The sequence below is a fragment of the Chinchilla lanigera genome, unplaced genomic scaffold, assembly GCF_000276665.1.
Source record: "Chinchilla lanigera isolate Chin_1 unplaced genomic scaffold, ChiLan1.0 scaffold00131, whole genome shotgun sequence".
Taxonomy (NCBI): domain Eukaryota; kingdom Metazoa; phylum Chordata; class Mammalia; order Rodentia; family Chinchillidae; genus Chinchilla; species Chinchilla lanigera.
This window is the reverse complement of record NW_004955532.1, coordinates 3,431,587-3,451,966: the sequence shown is the minus strand read 5'-3', so window position 1 is coordinate 3,451,966 and position 20,380 is coordinate 3,431,587. Positions and strand designations below refer to the sequence as shown.

Genomic DNA, 20,380 nt, shown 5'->3' with positions numbered 1-20,380 from the left:
CCCGAGGCTCCCCGTGCGCTGGGGGCCCACCCTCCGGGAGCCAGCAGGCCAATCAATTGGCTTTTCATGTTCACTTGTAAATCTGTCCCAGGCCTGGGCTCCTTATCTGGAAATGGTGTACTCATAGTAAGTGAACCTCTGTGAATCACTAATCTCTACTAGATCCTGTAGTGGTAGATGAAGCCAGAAAGCCTCAAAGGACAGGACAAGATCACAGCCAAGGACACCTGGGTCAGATCTCAACTAGATAAAGACTATAGCTTCAGGCATTTCATTCTTCAATGGACTAACTTAATACCTTACTTAGACAAGTCCTTGAGTGGTTCTGCCCTTATGAGTACTCCCCTCCCTTGTTCTGATAACCAAATAAATATGGGTGACCCAGAGAAGGTTGTGATCTTAGCCCTGAGAGAATCATGAATTATGTGAGAGGACTTTGATCCTCATGGAGCCCTGAAATCATTCCATTTGCCTCTTTTTATTTAATCATTGCCTCACACTTATTCAGGAGATTGTGGACCTGATCAGCCCGCAATAACTAAGGCATCTTATTAAACTCACAGAACTCAAAATCATTAGAGGTGGAAGACCAGTGGTTTGGAGGCACCATCTAGCCAATGGTCCAAATGCACCAGCACACCATGCAAGGTAGAAGACAGCAGGGGGTGTCCTACATGAGGTCAGCACTCTGGAGAAGCTGGTGCTGATGAGTGAAAAAGGAAAAGGGAGGTGCTGACCCTTTCCTCCAGCATAGTTTTGTAAGAAGCAACAAGCCAGGCAAAGAAAAGGACCCCCAGTGTGTCTGTCACCATCAGACACAGGTATTTCTCTACAGTCTGTGCTTCCCCAGTGCCTTGAGGGCGCAGGAGTGCTGGGTACTGTTTTCCTATGCTTTTGTCCTGCCTATCGCTAGCCACTTGTGCTCACTGGCTGAGCTGCATTGTGCTCACTTATGAAGTGAGGAAACCCTTGCTTTGTGGACTCACAGGTTCAGAGAACTGGGAGAAACACTTTCTGGTGGAAAAGACTCACTGTGTGTGGAGGAGTCAAAGGAACCCCACAAAGAGGAGCCTCTGCATCTGTGTTTGCACCTCAATCCTGAACCAGCCTAGCACGCTGCCTCCTGAGGTCTCACTTAGTTCCACAGGCCTCTGGGTCCAGCCTCTCTTTGCTTCCACTGACATCTGTGCCTACCTCTAGTCACTCCATTCCCCTGCAGACTCAGGCTAACCCTTAATTACCTTTCCACTTCCATGTGTGGATAAGGAGGGCATTTTGGGGACAGCAGACCAATCCTGAGCCAACTCAGTAGGATCAGAGGTGGTTCCTTAACTTGGAGGGACCCTGAAGTCAAGGGTCTATTGTCCCATGTTCTCACACCTACATACCTTCAATGCCTGTTTTTCCTCTGGTTCTTCATCTTGATTAGTTTCTGTAATCAGAATTGGTGGGAGAATGGGTGAGGGCCAGCGACTCTGTAATGACCCCAAAGCCCTTCTCCTCACTCTGCCCATGTCCTATAGAGTCATCTGGAACTTCCCATTGCTGGTACATCTCCCCATCCCCGGGAGAGGAAGTGTGAAGGAATCTTACACAACACTGATTGCCCATGATGGAGCAGGGGCCTCAGGTGTTCATCCATGTCTGGCTGCTGCTCCCCTAACCCAGACAGGGCCAGGTCAGGTGGTGGACGGAGAGATGGCCGTGATGTCACAAGGGCAGATGTGACCCAAGAACTAGGTTGCCCTCCAGGCTCACAGATGTTTGAGGAAGGGTGAACACCTGCCCCTTTCCTTTCTGCCAATGGTGGACCAGAGTCTTCAGGTTTGGTGAGTGTGTCTTACCCCGAGATTGACGGTTGCTGTAGCCCACTGCCAGGTCCTTCCTTCAGCAGATACCAAGCAGCTCATGTTGTCGTAGGAGCACATGGGTCTCTATCAAAGGACAATTTTGCTAAAATCCTTTCCCGGACTCTCTTGGGCTTTTAACTATTTTCATTGTTGTCTTGCATTCCACAGACATTTTTAATTTTACACGGAGGTCTTTAGTATTTAATTGCAGTGTTTATGTTTCTTTTTTTAAAAAGACATTCATGAACATTGTGTGAGCAATTTTGTCTGCAAGGATGTAATAAAAAAGATAAAAGGAATCGGTTTTCTGACTCACTCCTCTAGATTCCCTCATCATGGACTCAGCCATTTAATTCCTTTATGTATTTCTTTGATATATCTCAAAACATGCTGTGTTGAAAATTCTTATTTTCTACTTTTGTTCTTTTCTTTCTTTATTTTAAAGAAACAAAAACAATAAAAATGATACAGAATCTCAAAACAAGATGATAGGAAATTAACAATGGTTATTATATTGCATATTATTATCTTTGAAGCAGTTGCTCAGATTATCAGGTAGAGACATGCAAAACTGGTCAGACAATATAAGCACTAGCGACTCCTTTCAATAAACTAATAGAAATTAGTAATACAGTTATCTTAGCTATCTTGTGTGTATATATACATATTTTTTCCTTCCTTCTTTTGTCTTTTCCCCCATCCCAGTTGTTCTTTCCTTTTGAGCAGTTTCTTTCCCTTTCACTATATCTATTGTACCTTTTGGATCTTATTTACTCTTTCAGTTTCTTGCACTAGGGGAGATTTCTTTCCACATAGGTGAGGACTTCTTTCTGTCCTCCTCTTAGTATGATGACAAAGTCATGGAGAGGACTAGGAAAGCCTTCTCTCTGGGTGCATGCCCCTCTGGGCACACGTTTTCTGTAGTGTTTCTTTTTCTTTTTTTAACTTTTGGAGACAGGGTCTCACTCTGTAGCTCAGGCTGGTCTTAAACTCACTGTGTAGCCCAGGGTGACCTTGAACTCACAGTAATCCTCTTGCCTCACCTCCTGAGAGCTGGGATTACAGGCATGTGCCACCATGCCTGGCCTCACTCGTGTTTCTTGTGTTCCCTGTGGCAAGGCAAAGGCTGCAACTGTGGCGTCCCAGATGCCTCTAAGGGGGCGTAGGAGGGAGACAGAACCACACAGTTCTGCGCTGCGAGGTGGGTGGTGGGATCCATGTCATCTGGCATGCTCAATCCTGGTGTCATCAGTGTGATTACACTTCTGTCTCAGAGGGAAGATGCACCAATTCCAGAGGAAAACACCCTCTTCTCCCCTCCATGTTGTAGTCCAAGCTGTCCTCAGCATAGGACTCTCAGTGAGTGTGTGTGAGAGCCACCTTTCCGAGCCAAGCTTGCCTCATGAGGCTGCCATCCACCCAAGCAATGCAGTGGAGTGTCTTTGAAGTCCCAGAGGTGAGAACTTGCTGGGGATGCTGAACCCCAGAACAGTACAACAGGACCCTTATCAACATAGCTCCTGGTCACACTTCCCTGGAAGGTCACTGGGAGATGCAACAGATTCCTGTAAAGCAAGCCTGCTGACCAGACGTAGCTCTCTCATGTATTCAGCCTATACATCGGCAAGGTACAGGCTTCTGGGCCTGGCTGGGACTCTCTCTTTCACCTTTACCCTCTCAGAGTAGAGACCTCCTGCCCCTTGCCCAGCCATGGGATTAGACAGCAACTGCTGGTGTGTTCCGTTTCTCTAGTAGTGCTCTATCCCTGCTTTCTGGATGTCATCAGGTCTCTGTCTCTGTTATTGAATTCCAGTGTCCTCCCATGGCTATGATCCTTACATGCAGCTACACACCTGCAACTTTTATTAAATCTTGGTAGAGGAGCAGGAAAGTTCTGGGGACCTTGAATCCACTATCTTGGCCCATCTCCTGCCAGGCTTGGGGAGCAGTTGTTACCTGGCTGTGTGCATGAAGGAGAACAGGGTGAACCAACAAATGCATAGATAAATATGTATGGCCCGCTGTGGACTCTTACTAGCTCCACTGCACACTGTTACTAGTTTTGTTAATAACTATTGTTAATAGTTTTGTGACTCGTTTTAATGTGACTAGCACAAGCCTATTCTTTGCCTCTTCTTTCTTTAAAAACAGACTTAACTAGCTGTGGACATTCATTCTTTGATGAAATCATTTCATATATGAGATTCAAGATCTCCTGATGAGATGTGGATTGGAATTCATTTTTATTGCAGTGTCAGCTTAACTGATTAATGCGGAGAACACTGACAGCCTTACAGAGTTAAGTCTTCTACTGATGAGCACAGTGTGTCTCTCCACTGACTTGATCTCTTCCACCTTCTGTGGTGCAGCAAAGTGGCTCCTGGCACTTGAAGGATACGGCCTTGAAGAGGAGGAGTGAGGCCCGCTCCTTCCTGGCTGCTGATTGGGTTGTGCTGTGGTGACTGAAGTAGAACAGCCGTTCTTGGGTGACACTTTGAGAATGGGGAAATACATGGAGGGTAAAGGCCTAGCAGGGGCCAGGACTGTTCACGGAGTGTAGAGCCACACCAGGCACGCACCATCTGTGGGAAGGGGAAATAAACTTCCCATTTCTTTAAACTACTGTGAGCTTTATTGTGCTGCTATTCACAGTCACCTGTTCCTGAGAAGCTGAGCTCTAACCTAGTGATTCTGAAAGAGGGGCACCCGGAACAGTGGCCATCACCTGGAAGATTATTTCTTTTTTATCTTTTTAATTTATTTTAAAAATAAAAGGAGACATATTAGCAAACAGACATCCATTTACAAAATAGCATAAGAACAATACAAACAATACAGAGCTACAGACAAAGTTGTAGGAAATTAACAATGGTTGTTGTATTACTTATTGATATGTTCAAAGTGGCTTCTCATGAAAACAGATATAGACATGCAATACTGGTCAAACAAGTAATCATTAACTGTTACTTTCAGTAAAGCAATAGAAGACAGTAGTACAACTACATTAGCTATCCTGTATACACATACATACATAATTTCCCCTTCTTTCCCTTCTCTTTTCCCACACTCCAGCTGCCCTTTACTTTCGAGCATTTTCCTTTCCTTTCACAATGTCTATCATGCTTCCTAGTTTTTATTCACTCTTTCAGGTTCTTACACTAGTGAGACAATACGTTGCTTGGAAGATGATTAGACACACATGCTCATGAGCTGCACACATGGAAGCAGGAGCACTGGGTGGGACCCATGGCTTGCTGCAGAGCCCTAAGCCCTCTACCGAGGGGGCACGTGCCACACTGGAGAAGCACCGCTCTTACTGTTTCTTTCTTAGATGCAACACCCTCGGTGGGGCCCCTCCATGGCAAGATGGCCACTTTGTTAGCAGCAGAGCACAGAGGTTTCCCGGAGAGAAACGCTGCCACACATGTGCTCTGTGTAAGTGAAGCAAGGGCACAGAAGCTGCTTAGCAGTTTACCTCCCTGAATGGGTGACTCATAAATGGCTGATAAGTGTCCATGGCGCCTCCCAGCTGGCTCAATGAATGAGGCAAATTCTAAAAACTTCAATTTTGGCTCATAAGTGAACAACCATACTTCATGTCATACTCAAGCCTTCTAACTGCAGATGATCAGCTGATTTATGCATTATAACTAAATCAGGTGCACAAAGGATGCCCTTGCGGAGGGGCTTATGATCTGTGCGGAGACAACCTGAATGAAGTGAAAGCACTTTGGGAAGAGGATCTCCAGGGAGCAGGTGGCCAGGGAACGTTCTGACAGGCTGCACCCTTGGCGTGACCTGCTCCCGGGGTCTAGGGGCCTGAGGAGCATCTAGGGAATATGTCGGCAGGGTGCAGTGGTCAGGTCCAGAGCAGGCAGGGTCAGGAGGAGCATGAGTGTGGCTGGGGAGCACTTCCCACCTTGCTCTCTATTTAGGGCGAAGGCTGTGGAGGATGGAAAGTGAAGAACGGTACCCAGCTCAGGGCCGCCATGGCTGGGGAGCACTTCCCACCTTGCTCTCTATTTAGGGCGAAGGCTGTGGAGGATGGAAAGTGAAGAACGGTACCCAGCTCAGGGCCGCCATTTACACAGACAGCAGGGAGCTGGAGGCCTTGGTGACCCTGCAGCTGAACCCTGCCACCTAGGGCAGATATTGTTAATCGCCGTGGGCCCCGCTATCCCACAGAGGCTGTGGCACCCCTCTGTCCCCAGAGTCCCAGACATACCCTCCCTGCTGATCTCCCAGAGCAAAATTTTGAAGGAAGCTCTAGCCTGTCATGATTTCTCTGACCCTTTGTCAAGACCAAGACCTCCAGGGGTTTGTCTAAGAAAGATGTAGTGACACATGGAGTATTTGGAGCAGACCTGGTCAGTCCTTTATTGGAAAGGGGATGCAGTCTGTAATGCGACACACCTGAGCACCTAGGAAGATATCGAGCTGAAGTTGTAGGTGGCTTCCTGTGAGCTCATATCTGCCCTGCATAAAACCGCGGGTATGGCAATTGTGCCAGCGCCAAGAGACCTGGATTTTGCGGATGGCCTTGAGCAAACAACAGTATCGCCGGCGGATGCGCCACATTCGGTACCCAGACTGTAGCCTCACAGATGCTCTGGTTTGCTGTGCATACAACTCTAGCACCGCCCTCCGCCTCTTCTCCAGCAGCCTGGCTCTTGTCTGCCTCCACCAGCACTGGATGATCCATGCCCTGAGCGCCGCGTGCAGCAGGGTTCGTCGCAGTAGTGTGCCCCGCCACCAGGCCTGGATCTTTATAGCTGCCGGTCCGCGGTTAGGAGGTGGCTTTATTTTGAGCAGCAAGGGCCATGCAAGGTAAATAAAAGACATTTAGGACATATTCTCCAAAACTCCAGCCCCGGGGAGTGTTCCTGGACTTTCCTCATTTTTTGCCAACAATTGTCTTTTTCTCTGAAGACTGAGCACCAAGTAGGGCAACAATGAAAGCCAATGACCAGGCAAGTATTCTGCCTCTGGCTGCTTCTCTGCCACATCACTTAGTGTACACACACAGCACCTCCTCCTCTGAGTCTCCCCATCCTCTTCCGAGATGTGAGCCCCCCACCCTTGCTACCTCACCTGGTTTTCCAAGGGCCTGGTTGGCCAGTTTGGAGCAAGAGTCCTGGGGTCCATAGGCTCCACCTGGGTGTGACGATCTACCTAGCGCCCCTCACCTGCCCTTCAGACCCTCCTCCCTCGGGGAAGTGGCATCCTTTGCTCCCCTGCCCTCTCTTCCCTGACTCCACCTCCATCCACAGCCTGCTCCTCCCTTGGTCAACGCCAATATGCTCCACACACTCTGGGACCTTTCTCCTCCACTTCCCCTGTTCACTACTTTTCATTTCACACCTGAAACTTCTACTGACACACACACATGCATGCGCACATGTGGACACGCTCCCGCAGAAATCTGGCCTTGAGATTCCCTTAGCTGGGCCATGCATTCCCCAAACAACCCTCCTCATACCACTCCCCAGCTCTCAAGCTCCCACTCCTCAGAGATGCTCCTCCCCCAGCGAAGTCTGCCTGCCTCAGTTATCTGCCTTACTCAATCTGATGGAGCAACTGAAGAAGCCAGCAAGCAACCCCTACGCATCCAGACTCAGATAAGGCACCCACTTCTCCTGGTTGGCTGGGACAATCTTGGTTGCTGGTGGTGGTGCTGAGTAATATTTAATAGCATCACCTTCTACTCCAAAATGTATCCTGGTTTGGACAATAAATTTGGTCACCATCTTGTGCTACAAGCCAGGAGGAGACCACCACCAGCCCGGTGACATGGATCAGAGATGTAGCAGCTCAGGGGTCACCCCCAGTTCTGGGAGCCTGTACCACCTACCTTTGGTTTTGGCTGTGGTTTTGGTTTTGGTTCTGGTTCTGGTTTTGGTTTTCGCTTTTTCTTCTCCTTCCACTCGGTGGTTTCTTCAACATCTTCAATTATGATTTCACAAAGGTTGCCATCCTTCTGTAACCAGAGTTTAAAGGGAGAGACACGGACAGCTTGTTCATTGTACGACTAGGTGGCAATTTTAATACGTACTCAACTTCCTTAATTGCCATGTCTCTAGGCCTAAGTCTCATGCCCTAATTACAGAAACCCCCCTTCTCTTGCCTGTAGCTTTGAGGGGATAGGCCTTTTCTTACACAAAACTGAATGCCCATGATTTCTAGGTAGATGGTTCAAATCTCTCAAGTCGGTGATCCCCTAAATTGGCCATGGTTAGAATTTAGATGTTTCCATCATGCTCAGGTCTGCACTCCTCCACCACAAGGTGGCAGGAAGAGTGAGGGAAGGGAGAGACTCTGATGTCATAAGGGAACCTATGACATAAGCAAATGGATAACTTCTAAAAGTCAGGCCCTTTTTAAAATGAAAGTTTCCATTCTTTCTTGCAGGAAAAGCCCAAAATGTTAAAGACACAAGGCAATGGAAATACTAGTTCACTGGCATAAGGGTGTAGAAAGGTAGTCACTGTGCTCCAGGTGAAAAAACATAATATTGAAGCAATTTAAATATGCACCAATAGGGAACTCAATACATGGATTTCAGTTCAATCATACAATGGAACCAAGTAATGATCAGAAAGAGTATATGACAAAAGACTTGACAGGTGCTAGCAAAAGGAGATTTGTGAATGGCTCAGAAACGGAAGAAAAGAAGCCAAACATCATCAGTCATGAAGAAATTAAAAATGAGACCAGTGATACAGCCCTAGGCCTCCTGAGGAATGGGTAAAATGAGAAACAGTGATAGCATTAAGTGTTGACGGGAACACAGAGAGCAGCAGCAACTCTCCCGTCCTGCTGGTAGTGCAGGTCAAACAGTACACTTGATGTGCAAAGTGGTTTGGCAGACTGTAATAAACTTAAATGTGTATCAGCCCTGTAACTCAGCAGTTCCACTTCTAGGTACTTACTTTGACCAATTTGTCAACTGTGTCACAGATTACTAGGCAAAGAATTGGTCCACTCTTCATGTAATCCAATAATACTCAGCAGTAACAGGAGCACACTAAGGAATAATGTAAATGAATTTCAAAAATATACTAAATGAAGGAAGTCAGGCTTAAAAGAGTACCTGTTAGATGACTCTATGTACATAAAATGCTAAAACAAACAAAACTAATCTACAGGTAAATCAAAATACCATTTAAAATAGGGTACAGATATAAGGGCTATTTCCTGCAACAGCACAAAACAAAGAGGAGTGTGTAATGCCTTATTTTAGTGGTGGTTACCAGGGTATACGGAATCATGACAGTTCATCAAACCAGGTGCTTTATGAAACCACACAGAGAGTTTATCTTTTTGTACTGATGTGGAAGAGCACAAGTGAAAAAGTCAAAGAATAATGATCAAAAATATTTATCTGTGTGTGTTACAACAACATTGTGAAAAAGAGTAGGGGGTTGAGGATTGGGAAGACTTACATGACAAAAATTGAGCACTGATTATCTTTGATGAGGATCTTGGGACTGGATCAATAGGCTAAACTCCCTCACTGGCTGATGGCTGTGTGCCTGGCGTCTCTGCAGGGCTCCCAGTCATCAGCCTCCTGGGAGTGCAACACACATACAGGTCAGAAAACCTTTGAGACCCTATCTAAGGCTCAAATGTCTTTGTTCTGTCTTTCTCTGCCCCTGAAGGCTTCCAGAAGCGGGGTTCCATGTCTGCCTATGCCTGGCTCCTGGACAACTCACTTGGAACAGGAAGGTCAGTTGGAGCAGAAGAGCATCTGGCCAAGGCCTGTGGGTCAGTCTGAGGCCCTGGTTTCCCTCAGAGAAACTGTCACAGGTGTCACTGAGGCACACATTTAGATGTGTAGGGTGAGCATGTGGGAGTCTGACATGGAGCTGAAGGGGGAGTGTGGGGAAGGGCAGAGGCCATTTCAGGCTGGGAGAGCTGTCATTGTGTAGCTGATGTGATCAGACCTTGTTAAGGTAGAGGGTCAAGGAAGGGTTGGTGGCAATGAATGGGACAGGGGAAGTACAGGAAGCACTTGGTCAATAAGTGTGTTGGACAATCCCCAAAACTAGATTTACTTCTCTGCAATTGTTTATCACTCAGAATCATGGCCCAGAAAAATTTTAAAGTCTTATAATTCATTCAAGCAGAAAAATTTAAAATATCTTGATGAACTTTTTCCATTATCTTTAGCAAAAAAATTCATCCCAAGCACAGCATTATCAAAGTGGATATCTCAAGCTGGGTGAGGTGGTACATGCCTATAATCCCAGCACTCAGGAGGCTGAGGTAGAACTGTGACTACATGTTCAAGGTCAGCCTGAACTACATAGGGAGATCTTGTCTCAAAAACCCAACCAACCAACCAAAAAGAAATGGGTTTCTCTCCCTGCTGTGTCTCCAGGCATTGCTTCATCTTAAACTTTCTTCTCCCTTTCTTAACAAAATACAGGTGTGTCTATTTAGAGCCAGCAGAAAAGTACTTTAATAGACAAATTCTATATTTCACATTTATTTAGATGTTTGATATGTCTGCATTATTGTCGTATTGTTTTATTGTTTCCAGCTATCACCTTTTATCCCTCCATTTCCCTATCTTTTGTTGCAGTGGTTAAGAATTCTTTGCAAATTTACCATTTTCCAGGGCCAGGGACATAGCTACGTGGCACAGTGCCTGCCTAGCAAGCACAAGTCCTGAGTTTGATTCCTGGTTCCAAAACAAAACAAAAGAATTTACCATTTGCCTATTTTAGAAGTTGATACAGGGAGATGGACTTTGTGGTGATGTTAAGAATATCTGGCAATGGGAGGTGATTGAAGGAAGGAAAGGAAAGGGGAATTAAAAGGATCAAGGTGTGAGATTTTATTATATATATATATATATATATATATATATATAATCATATAATCACAAGTATAATTTTTTTGTATTGTGAACCTATACTAAAATTTTTAAAAACTAAGCAAAATGCTAATTGCCTAGCCAGGTTCCAGTTTCCTTGCTGATGGAACTGTGATTATTTAGATAGGATATCCAGGTTTGGGAACAGGAGAAAAAAGAGATCCTTCATCAGCCTCACTAAGCTGATGTGACCCTCACTGGCCACTGGAATGTCAACAGAAGTCACTGGACACCCTTCTGGGAAAGCTGTAGGAAGTTGTGTCAGGCCAGAGTGAGTGGCTCTCTTGCCACTAGCCTCTACCCCTCTTATTTCCTGAAATCTAGACTGAATAGCAGGCACTCTGAGAGCTCCTTTCAGAATATGAGAACAAGAGTCTCATCACGAACATGGGAAAGTAAAATGATAGAACATGCCTGGATACCAGGCTCACATTAATGATTAAAATAGGGCCGGGCATATAGTTCAGTTGCACAGCACCTTCCTGGCAAGCATGAGGTCGTGAATTTGATTCCTGGTACAAAAAAAACCTATTTATTTGAGCCTCCGTTTTTTAAGTGTCTATATAGCAACTAAGCACAATTCTTAGTTGATATAAAAATTATACATTGTGTTTTTCTAATCTACTGCAATGTTAATTTGTATTTATTTTTATGATTTGCTATTAACATGTGGAGCATATCATTATCTCTCACCTCACTGTAAATCAGGCAAGAATTTTAGACTAATTCCTTTCCCCCCACCACTCCTTCAACAAGCTCACATACTGTTAGTACCTTGAGTATTATTTCTAAATTGATATTACATTTTCCCTGTCAATCTTTTAGACTAAAGTGTAGACTTTCCCGGTTTCTCTGCTCACTGTGTGCTATGGTTGGAATTCTGAAATTCAGGTTGAGATTTGATACTTACTGCAACAGTATTAAGGGGTGAGGCATTTAAAGAGGTAGTATACACTATAAATGACCCAGTGTATGGTATTTTTTATAGCAGCACAAGTGGGCTAATATATGGTTGCCTTGGGTCCCATCTCCTTCTTAGGTTTTCACTCTTACAGAGCTCATTGCCCATTAAAATTTCAACACATTACAGGAAACTGTCTGAGTCTTTGCAGATAGGAAATTGTCTTTCATTAACCCTTCACTTGGATAGCATTTTTCATGCATTTATAATTCTGTGCTTAGAAAGGTATTTTTCAGAAAGTTTGAGTATTGCTCATCTCTTTTCACTTACTATTGCTGTTCAGAAAGTAATGTCGACCTGACTTACTTTGGTCATTCTTAGTCTGTAAGAGGTCAGAACCTGAGCCCTATAAGGAAGACATACATACAGAGGGTGTCCTGATCTTTTCCGTCAGCTCAGGTTACATAAAAGGGGCATTATATAGATCAGCAGACCAATGAGAAGACAGAAGACAGCTGCTCTGAGAAGTCTATCCACACATAGGGGGTACCTGGAATTGTTATTTTTATTTTTATTTTATTTTTGGTGCTGGGAATTGAACTCAGGACCTTGCACTTGCCAGGCAGGCACTTATGCCTTTGAGCTATATCCCTGGCCCCCGGCACAGTGTTAGAACATAGCTGAGGTGAGAAAGAGATGCATGTAGGGGGATGCCCCAGGATGGTGACGGTAGAGCCACAGCAGTGTACAGCAGGGTATCCACACAGAGGAGCATCGACTTGGAGTATCACAGCCTAAGCAGAATGCAGAGGGTATGTACACAGGAGTGGGCAGCAACTGCAATATATCTTAGTCGACACCTGCAACTTAAATGGGGAGAGGTTGGTTTTTGGCTCGTGGTTTTAGTCCATTGTCAGCTGGCTCCAAGGCAGAAACAGGATGGTGGGAAATCATGGTAGAGAAAAAGGTGCTCAGACTATGACATCCAGAAAGCAGAGAGAAAAGAGTGAAACCTTGGAAGAAGAAATATCCTTCCAAGTCACACCCTTAGTGACCCACCTCTTATGAGAGGTCCCCACATTTATGACCCACTAAAGCGTATTCATTGGTGTATTTAGTCCATCTCCAAGAATCATCCAAGTCTTAACAGTTCCAGTATTGCTGAAAAGTCCAAGACCAAAGTCTTCTCTGAGATTAAAGGCAAATGCTTAGTTCTGAACCCCTTTAAAAATAAAAAAGAAAGTTAAATGCTTCCAGCATGTAATGGCTTGGGTAAACAGTACCATTCCAAGAGGGAAAAATGGAATAAAAAGGAACAGGACCAAAGAAATACCAAAATCCAGCAGGGAAAACATTAAATCTTGTAGCTACATGTCCAGCATTGGGGGACAGGTTGGGATGAGCTCTGAGCTCCAAGATGCTTGGATAGCCCCTACATTTCTGCTGGTTTCATCCCTCATGGCTCCTCTCTTCAGGTGGATCTGTGTACTGCTTGCAGCTTTCCTCAACGGATATTCCACATTCTTGGCATCTCCAACTTCCTGAGGTCTGCACTTCACCTTTGGCTTCACTCAACCTCACACAATGTTTTCTCAGGGGCACACTGTCTGGCTTCCCAAGCCTTCCTATGACATCTTGGTGGAAAACTCCCTGACCCCACAACTTCTGTACTTTGCATTCCTGAAAAATTAGCAATACATGGATGATGCAAAGGTCTGCTACCAGCTTGAGCAGTAGCCAGGCTCCCTTAGTTCATGGCTGCAGAGGACTCCAAGTGCTTAGGTGGCTGACCTCTGTGAAACAAATTCCATTCCAGGGTACCAATTTGGAAGAAACTACAGGGAGACTACATCATGGCGACCACATGGAACCAAAGCCAGAGTAACCTAACAAATTGACACAATTAAGCACATATTCAGAAGAAAGCCTTTTACTACAAAAGCCACCCTGTAAGTAGTGCTGTACCAGATAACAAACATCATAGCAGGGACATAACTATGAGAAAAGCGAAGTAGCCGCAAAGGAATATCACAACTCTTTAGCAACAGGCCCCAAGGAAAAAGATATTGATAAAATGCCTAAAAAGGAATTCAAAAAATTGTAATGAAACTTAATGAGATACAAGAAAATACAGACAAATAAATGAATTTAGGAAAACAATTCATTGCATGAATGAGAGATTCAGCAGAGATAGTGATCATGAAAAAGAAACAGAAAGAAATGATAGAACTGAAAAACTCAATAAGTTGAACAGAAAACACACTTGAGAATCTCAGCAATAATCTAGATCACACAGAAGAAAGGATTTCTGAATTTAAAGGCTACGCTTTCAAAATATCCTAGTTAAACATATGTACATACATACATACATACATATATGAAAATAGTGAAGAAACCCTCCAGTACTTATAGGTCACCATTACATTAATTTTTTTTTTAATTGCAGAGTTTTGAGAAGGGAAAATTCATAGAAAAATCTAATGAAATACTAGCTGAAAACTCCCTTAATCTTGGGAAAGTTTTGGATATTTAGGTCCAGAAGGTCCAAAGTATTTGAGTAAAAAGGTCCTTGCCATGGCATATTACAGCCAAACTGTCAAAAATCCCACCCAGAGAGTTCATTCTAAAAACTGCAAGAGAAAAGTCACACTTAAGAGAACTCCCGTTAGGCTAACAGTAGACTTCTCAGTAGAAAGCTTATGGATTAAGAGAATGGAATGATATGTTTGAAGTTCTAAAAGAAAAAAAAAATTTGCCAACCAAGGATATTATACCCAGCAAAGGTATCCTTCAGAAATGAAGAAATAGAAAGCTTCCAACACTAGAAAAAGCTAAGATAATTCAGCACTACTAGACCAACTCCATAGAATACTTAAAGAAGTCCTATTTCTAAAACCAAAAGAACAATAAAGCCATCATGAAAGTATGTGAAAAAATAAAACTCAGTAGCACAGCAGATATTCAAATGAAAAACAAAAAAGAATCAACCCCTATCACTACGGAAAACCAGAGAAACACAAAAATATTAAGAGATAGAAAAGAACAGCCAGGCATGGTGGTGGATACCTGTAATCCCAGCAGTTGGGAGGCAGAGGCAAGAGGTGTACCATGATTTTGAGATTAGCCTGGGCTACATAGTGAATTCAAGGCCAGCCTGAACTACATAGCAAGATTCTGTCTCAAAAAACAAAAGCCAAAAAAGACAAAAAAGGTGGAAAGGAACAAAGAACATACAAACAATCAAGAAAAAAATAGCAGGAATAAATTTTTAATTATCAATAATAACCTTGAGAGCAAACAAATTATATTTCCCAATCAAAAGATATAGAGTAGTTGAATGGGTTTCACAGAAACTCAATATTATTCTACCTACAAAATTGACCTTACAAGTTATAACACCTAGACTAAAAGTTAAGGGTTTGAAAAAAGTAGTCCATGCAAATGGAAACCAAAAGTGAGCAGGTGTCTCAGTCATTCTTTTGTTGCTGGTACAAAATACCTGACACCCACAACTATGGGGTTAAATAACCCTTAATTATTGCGTGCTGATCAGGCCCACAATCTCCCAAGTGAGTGGACAGGCAAAGGCTTAAACAAATGAGACAACGGAAATGATTTCAGGGCTCCAGGAGAGTCTCACTCTCTTTCAGCTTCAATATTCTCAGAGTTTAGACAAAGACTTCTCTGGGCAGCCCGTATTTATATGGTTTTCAAACAAAGGAGGAGGATATTCAAGAAAATGTGGGAATCTCACAGGACCTTGGGAGAATTTTCCCAAGTAGTAAATCATGTCAATCAGGAGAACTACCTTATCTTTAGGTTGGTATTTATTGGAGGAGCGTGGAGCCTGCAGCTGCAGTCTCCTTGTAGTTAAATGGGGTTAGAGCCAGACGTCCTCAGCTGTGGCCTTATCTTGTCCTTTGAGGAGTCACAGCTTCACAGGTCAATACAGGCCTCAGGGTGACCAGTGACTCACAGGGGTTCACTTACTATGAGTCCACTGACTGTCTTCAGACGAAGTGCCTAAGCTTTAGACAACTCACAAGCAAACATAGAAAGCCAATTGGTTAATATTAAATCCAGCTCAGAGCCACTTTGCAGTGGTCTCCAACACAGATTAAAGAAGGAGAGGTTTACTTGGCTCACATTTCAGTCCACAGTCAGCTGACTCCAAGGCAGGACAGCAGAAAGGCCTGCTGGAAGAGAGCTGCTCCTGGCATGGTGGACAGGATGAAGAGAGAAGGGAAGAGCCAGGGTTGGGAGCTGAGCCAGGCCGTGCTTCCTGACACCCACCTCTTCCAACCAGACCCCACCCCCTAATAGCAAGTCAAGTATAAGAACCCAGAACATAGTCACCTTCCAGAATCCCTGCCTGTGAATGCATGAGACCCCTGGGGGACATATAGACATAAACCATAGCAGCATGGGCATCTATGTTTATATCAAATAAAAGAGATCTCAGGACAAAATTGTAAAAAGAGACACAGGACACTGCCTAATGACAGAAGGATCAAATAAACAAGAGGAAATAACAAGCATAAACATATATCTCTCCAATGTTGGAGCACCAAATATACAGAGCACACTATTATATCTAAAAAGGAAGAGAGACCCCAATACAGTCACAGAAACTTCAGCACCCTCACCCCCAGCTCCAAGACTTAAGGGCAAATATTAAGTAAAAGGAAGCATGCAGAAGTGGTTAGCTCTCTTTCAGCTGCCGGAAAGTACAAGGTGAACCTGGGTCATGTTTTGGGGGCTGGAAATAAACAAGTGTTCATAGAATGTGGACTGCATGTCCAAAGTACACAGAAGCCAGCTTACAGAGAATCTTGCTGTGCAGAGCTGGGTCATTTCAAGTATCAAAATATAAAGGTATTACTGTTTCATCACCCAAAGAAAGTAGGAAACTAATGGTTCATACTGACACAATAAGGTCATTAAAAATCTGGTGAGGGTAAAGATATTTAAACAACTGTGAAGTGTGTCTTCTAGATGCTTCTTACCAAAGGGAGAAAAGTAGTCCCAGAGGGAAAGTGACTGAAAGACACCAGTTTAATCAAGTGATCGGAGTCAATCCCATGATTAAAGGTCCAAACTGAACTTGTGCCCCTGAAAGGGTGCTGTGAGAAAAACTCAATGTCACAGAACTATGTAACACACTTCCAAATAACCTTTGTTTCAAAGAGGAGTCTCAGGGAGAAATTTGGAAATGTCTCAAAGAACTAAAATTAGAAACACCACATCACTCAGCTATCCCCCTGCTCGGTATCTTTCCCAAAGAACTAAAGACACCATGCTACAGTGATACAGTCATACCAATGTTTATACCAGCACAATTCATTATTGATAGATCCTGGGAGCAGTCAGTATATCCATCAACAGATGATTAGGTAAAGAAAATGTGGTATCTATACATAATGAAATACTACTAAGCTATAAAGAATGAGACATTTGTAGGAAAATACAGTGTTGAATGAAACAGATCAGACAACACAAGTTTACATGCCAGATAGCTTCTCTCACTTGAGTAAGGTGAAGTATGAACAAAGAACACAGTAAAGGATGGTGAGAAGGAGACAAAGGGGTAGATCTCTTGGAAATGGAAAGGAGTCCAAGAGAATGTGGGCAAAAGGAGCGTGAATAAGCAGCATAAAGATATCCCAGGGAACCCAGTAACCTAAATGAATGTAGACATTGTAAGTCATAAACATGAGATAAGATTAATAATATCAACAAGAATGAAATGGAGACATGGGATTTAGAGGAGAAGAGAGGAGGTAGGAAGGAGGGAGAAGGGGAAGGGGATCAAAGAAAAGAATCAAGCTGCAGGGTCTACAGGTGCCCGCTCCCCAGGATGACTGTAGACTGCACGTACTGCAGACACGTACTCACGATAAAAAGAAATACAACGAGCTAACAATTAATGTATACCAAACTTTGGGGAAGGCTGCAGCAGCAATGCTGAGAGTGAAAATTTAGAATGTCCTTAAATCAATAATCTAGGCTCCCACTTTACAAAGAAGCATCTTGAAGGATAAAAGAGAAAATAGCAGGAACTCATTGAATTGAAAACAGAGAAACAATAGAATTATTGAAACAAAGAGCTGGTTCTGGGACAAGGTTGACTTCTAGAAAGAATGACCAATTAAAAAATTAACACACATCAATATCAGAGTGAAACAATATCTACCTCTACTCATCCTGTAGATACTGCAAAGACAGTGTGGCACACTCCGACAACCCTACTCACCGATAGATTTGGCAACTTCGTTAAGTGGACCAATAGATCAAAAAACAAAACAGTAAAAGCCAAGTACAAGAATTCACCCAAGGTGAGCCAAGTTTCATTGGAGAATTTTCTAAAAATATTTTTTTTCTTTTGAGACAATATCTCACCATGTTGTCCTGCTGGGCTTGAGCTCACAATCCTCCTATCTCAGCCTTCCAAGGAGATGGGATTACAGTAGTGTGCCACCTACCAACTGCTAATAAATTTTGAAGAATTAAAACCAATTAACAAAATCACTTTCTAGTTGGTAACATTTCCCAATTGACTTAATGAAACTAGTATTATTGTGATACCAAAACAAAAAGAAAACAAATTATGTATCAATATTCCTCATGACTGTAGATGCAAATGCCTTAACAAAACATTAATTATAATTCAACATTATTATTTTGTTTTGTTTTGTTTTTTTCTGGTACTGGGAATCAAACTCACGACCTCACGCTTGCAGGCAAGTGCTGTGCTACTGAGCTAAATCCCTCAACATTATTTGTGAGTGGGTGGATATCTCTCTATCAAATCTAGCTAAGTCCCTCAACACTGAGCCCCTCAACATTATTTAAAAAGAGTTTTACAACATGACCAAGTAGGTTTTATTCTAGACTGGCTCAACATTCAAAAATCAGTTGATGTAATTCATTTGTATTAACAGGGTAAAAAAGAAAAATCATATAATTATATCAATAGATGCAGGAAAACATTTGACAAAAATCTAATATCCTTTCACATAGAAACACTGCTCAGAAAAATAGAATAGAGGAGAAACTTCTTCAACTGGAAAAAGAATATGTACAAAAAAAACCTTCAATGAACATACTTAACAGTAAAAGACTGAATGCTTTTCCTGCTAAACTGGGAACAAGGCAAGGATGTCGGTCTCATTTCACAGAGTGCTAGCTGCTATGGCCAATGCAATAAGGCAAGAAAGGGAATTAAAGGGCATACAGAGAAAAATGGCATGATTGTGTATGTATAAAGTCCTAAACAATCTACAAAACCAAAAAATGTTCCTATAAAGTGGGTTCATCAAGATTATAGGATGCAAGACAAACCCCAAAAAATCAATTGCATTTCTACATCCTAGCTGTGAACACACGGTCCCCAAATTTTAAAAAATGCCATTTACCATAGCTTTCATTCAATGAAATACATGTATAAAAATTATATGGTTAAAAACTACAAAACACCTGTAGAAAAAATGTCAGAGATCTAAATAAATGGAGAGAAATACCATGTTCAATGATTGGAAGCTCAACATAGTATGTATATCAACCCCTATTATAAACTTTCCATCCACAACTGCCTACTGACTTCTTTGAAACTATCCCAGCAGGAGGTTGGGGAATCTCACTGGCACCTGGGAAGGTTAGAGGTCCAGGTTCCCCACTCTGCCTTGGCTGGCATGAGTTGGGGCTGGGCACAGATTTTTTTCTGGGGTGTTTGGCTGGGGTAGAATGGTTGTTGTTGAACAGGTTTATCTTGTTAGCCTGCCCTTTCTGTGGTGTTTTTGGCTAAAGAAGTCTTTTATGCAAGAAGGAAGGATTTTTTTTTGTCCCTTTCCACTGATGTTTTTAGGTTGTGGCCTTCTTCATCTCCAAGTCTAGAACATAAAAGGGAAAAAAATTCCAGAGTACTCTCCTTGGGTATTGTTTCTTGGGTCCTATAGTCCCCAGCCAGTTTTCTTTTTACCTTTCAGTCCCTCTCTCTACTTCCCTCCCTCTGTCTGTCTATCTATCTATCTATCTATCTATCTATCTATCTATCTATCTATCTATCTATCATCTATCCATCCATCTATGTATATCTACCATCTATCTATCACCTATCTATCCACCTATATCTATCTATGTATCTATGTATCTATGTATCTATATCTGTCTGTATCTATCTATTCATCCATCTATATCTATCATCTATCCATCTATATCTATTATCTATTCACCTATATCTATTATCTATCTATATCTATCATCTATTTATTATCTATCCATCTATATCTATCTATCTATATCTATCATCTATCTACATCTATATCTATCTATCCACCTATATCTATCTATCTATATCTATCTGACTGACTGTCTGTCTGTCTATCTCTCTGGTGTCCAGGGTTTTACTTGGATGCTATGGGCTTTTAAAACTCTGAATCTGGAGCAGAGTATAGACATGTTAGGTTAGACCGTATCCACCTCCCTTACCCTAGGGAGTTAGCCTCAGATGCTGTCTTGGTGTCACCAGCTAAAGGGATGCAGGAATGGGGAGCTGTTGAACTAGCCAGAATAGAAATAATCTCTCTATTATCTTGTACCAAGTTAGATTGTCCTAAATTCAGAAACAGCCCTCGAGTGCCTGGGAGAATTGGGCTGAGAATGGTCAGTTGACTTCAATATGAAAAAGGGAGTATTTTGGTGTATCTTCTGCCCACTCAGGGCCAGTTCCCACAACTGACTGCTGAAAACCTC

The 20,380-nt window shown here is 42.9% G+C and overlaps 2 protein-coding genes and 2 long non-coding RNA genes across 4 annotated transcripts in view; 1 reads left to right on the top strand and 3 right to left on the bottom strand.

The window, feature by feature from the left end:
- Positions 1-1,692, bottom strand: part of LOC102020048 (IQ domain-containing protein F5-like) — a gene marked incomplete at its 3' end in the record, with an annotated part of 29,850 nt that extends 28,158 nt beyond the window's left edge. The window contains 2 exon segments of the mRNA XM_013507566.1: positions 1,389-1,432; positions 1,594-1,692.
- A 35-nt stretch (positions 1,693-1,727) lies between these two features.
- LOC102019842 lies at positions 1,728-4,469 on the top strand. Its single transcript, XR_264729.1, has 2 exons — positions 1,728-1,829; positions 4,103-4,469. It is a non-coding gene; the product is annotated as an uncharacterized LOC102019842 (long non-coding RNA).
- Positions 4,470-6,200: 1,731 nt separating this feature from the next.
- LOC102019527 (IQ domain-containing protein F5-like) lies at positions 6,201-6,707 on the bottom strand. Its single transcript, XM_005410323.2, has one exon. It carries the CDS (start codon positions 6,690-6,692, stop codon positions 6,219-6,221), a length of 474 nt encoding a protein of 157 aa, XP_005410380.1. The 5' UTR covers positions 6,693-6,707; the 3' UTR covers positions 6,201-6,218.
- A 1,042-nt stretch (positions 6,708-7,749) lies between these two features.
- On the bottom strand, positions 7,750-8,156 carry LOC106147232. The gene is made up of 2 exons (XR_001232003.1): positions 8,007-8,156; positions 7,750-7,827 (listed from the first exon to the last, which is right to left on the bottom strand). It is a non-coding gene; the product is annotated as an uncharacterized LOC106147232 (long non-coding RNA).
- Positions 8,157-20,380: the final 12,224 nt, after the last annotated feature.

Coding starts and splice junctions, on each gene's coding strand:
- LOC102019527 (XM_005410323.2), bottom strand. CDS start 6,692: ATGTCTTTTATTTACCTTGCATGGCCCTTGCTGCTCAAAATAAAGCCA.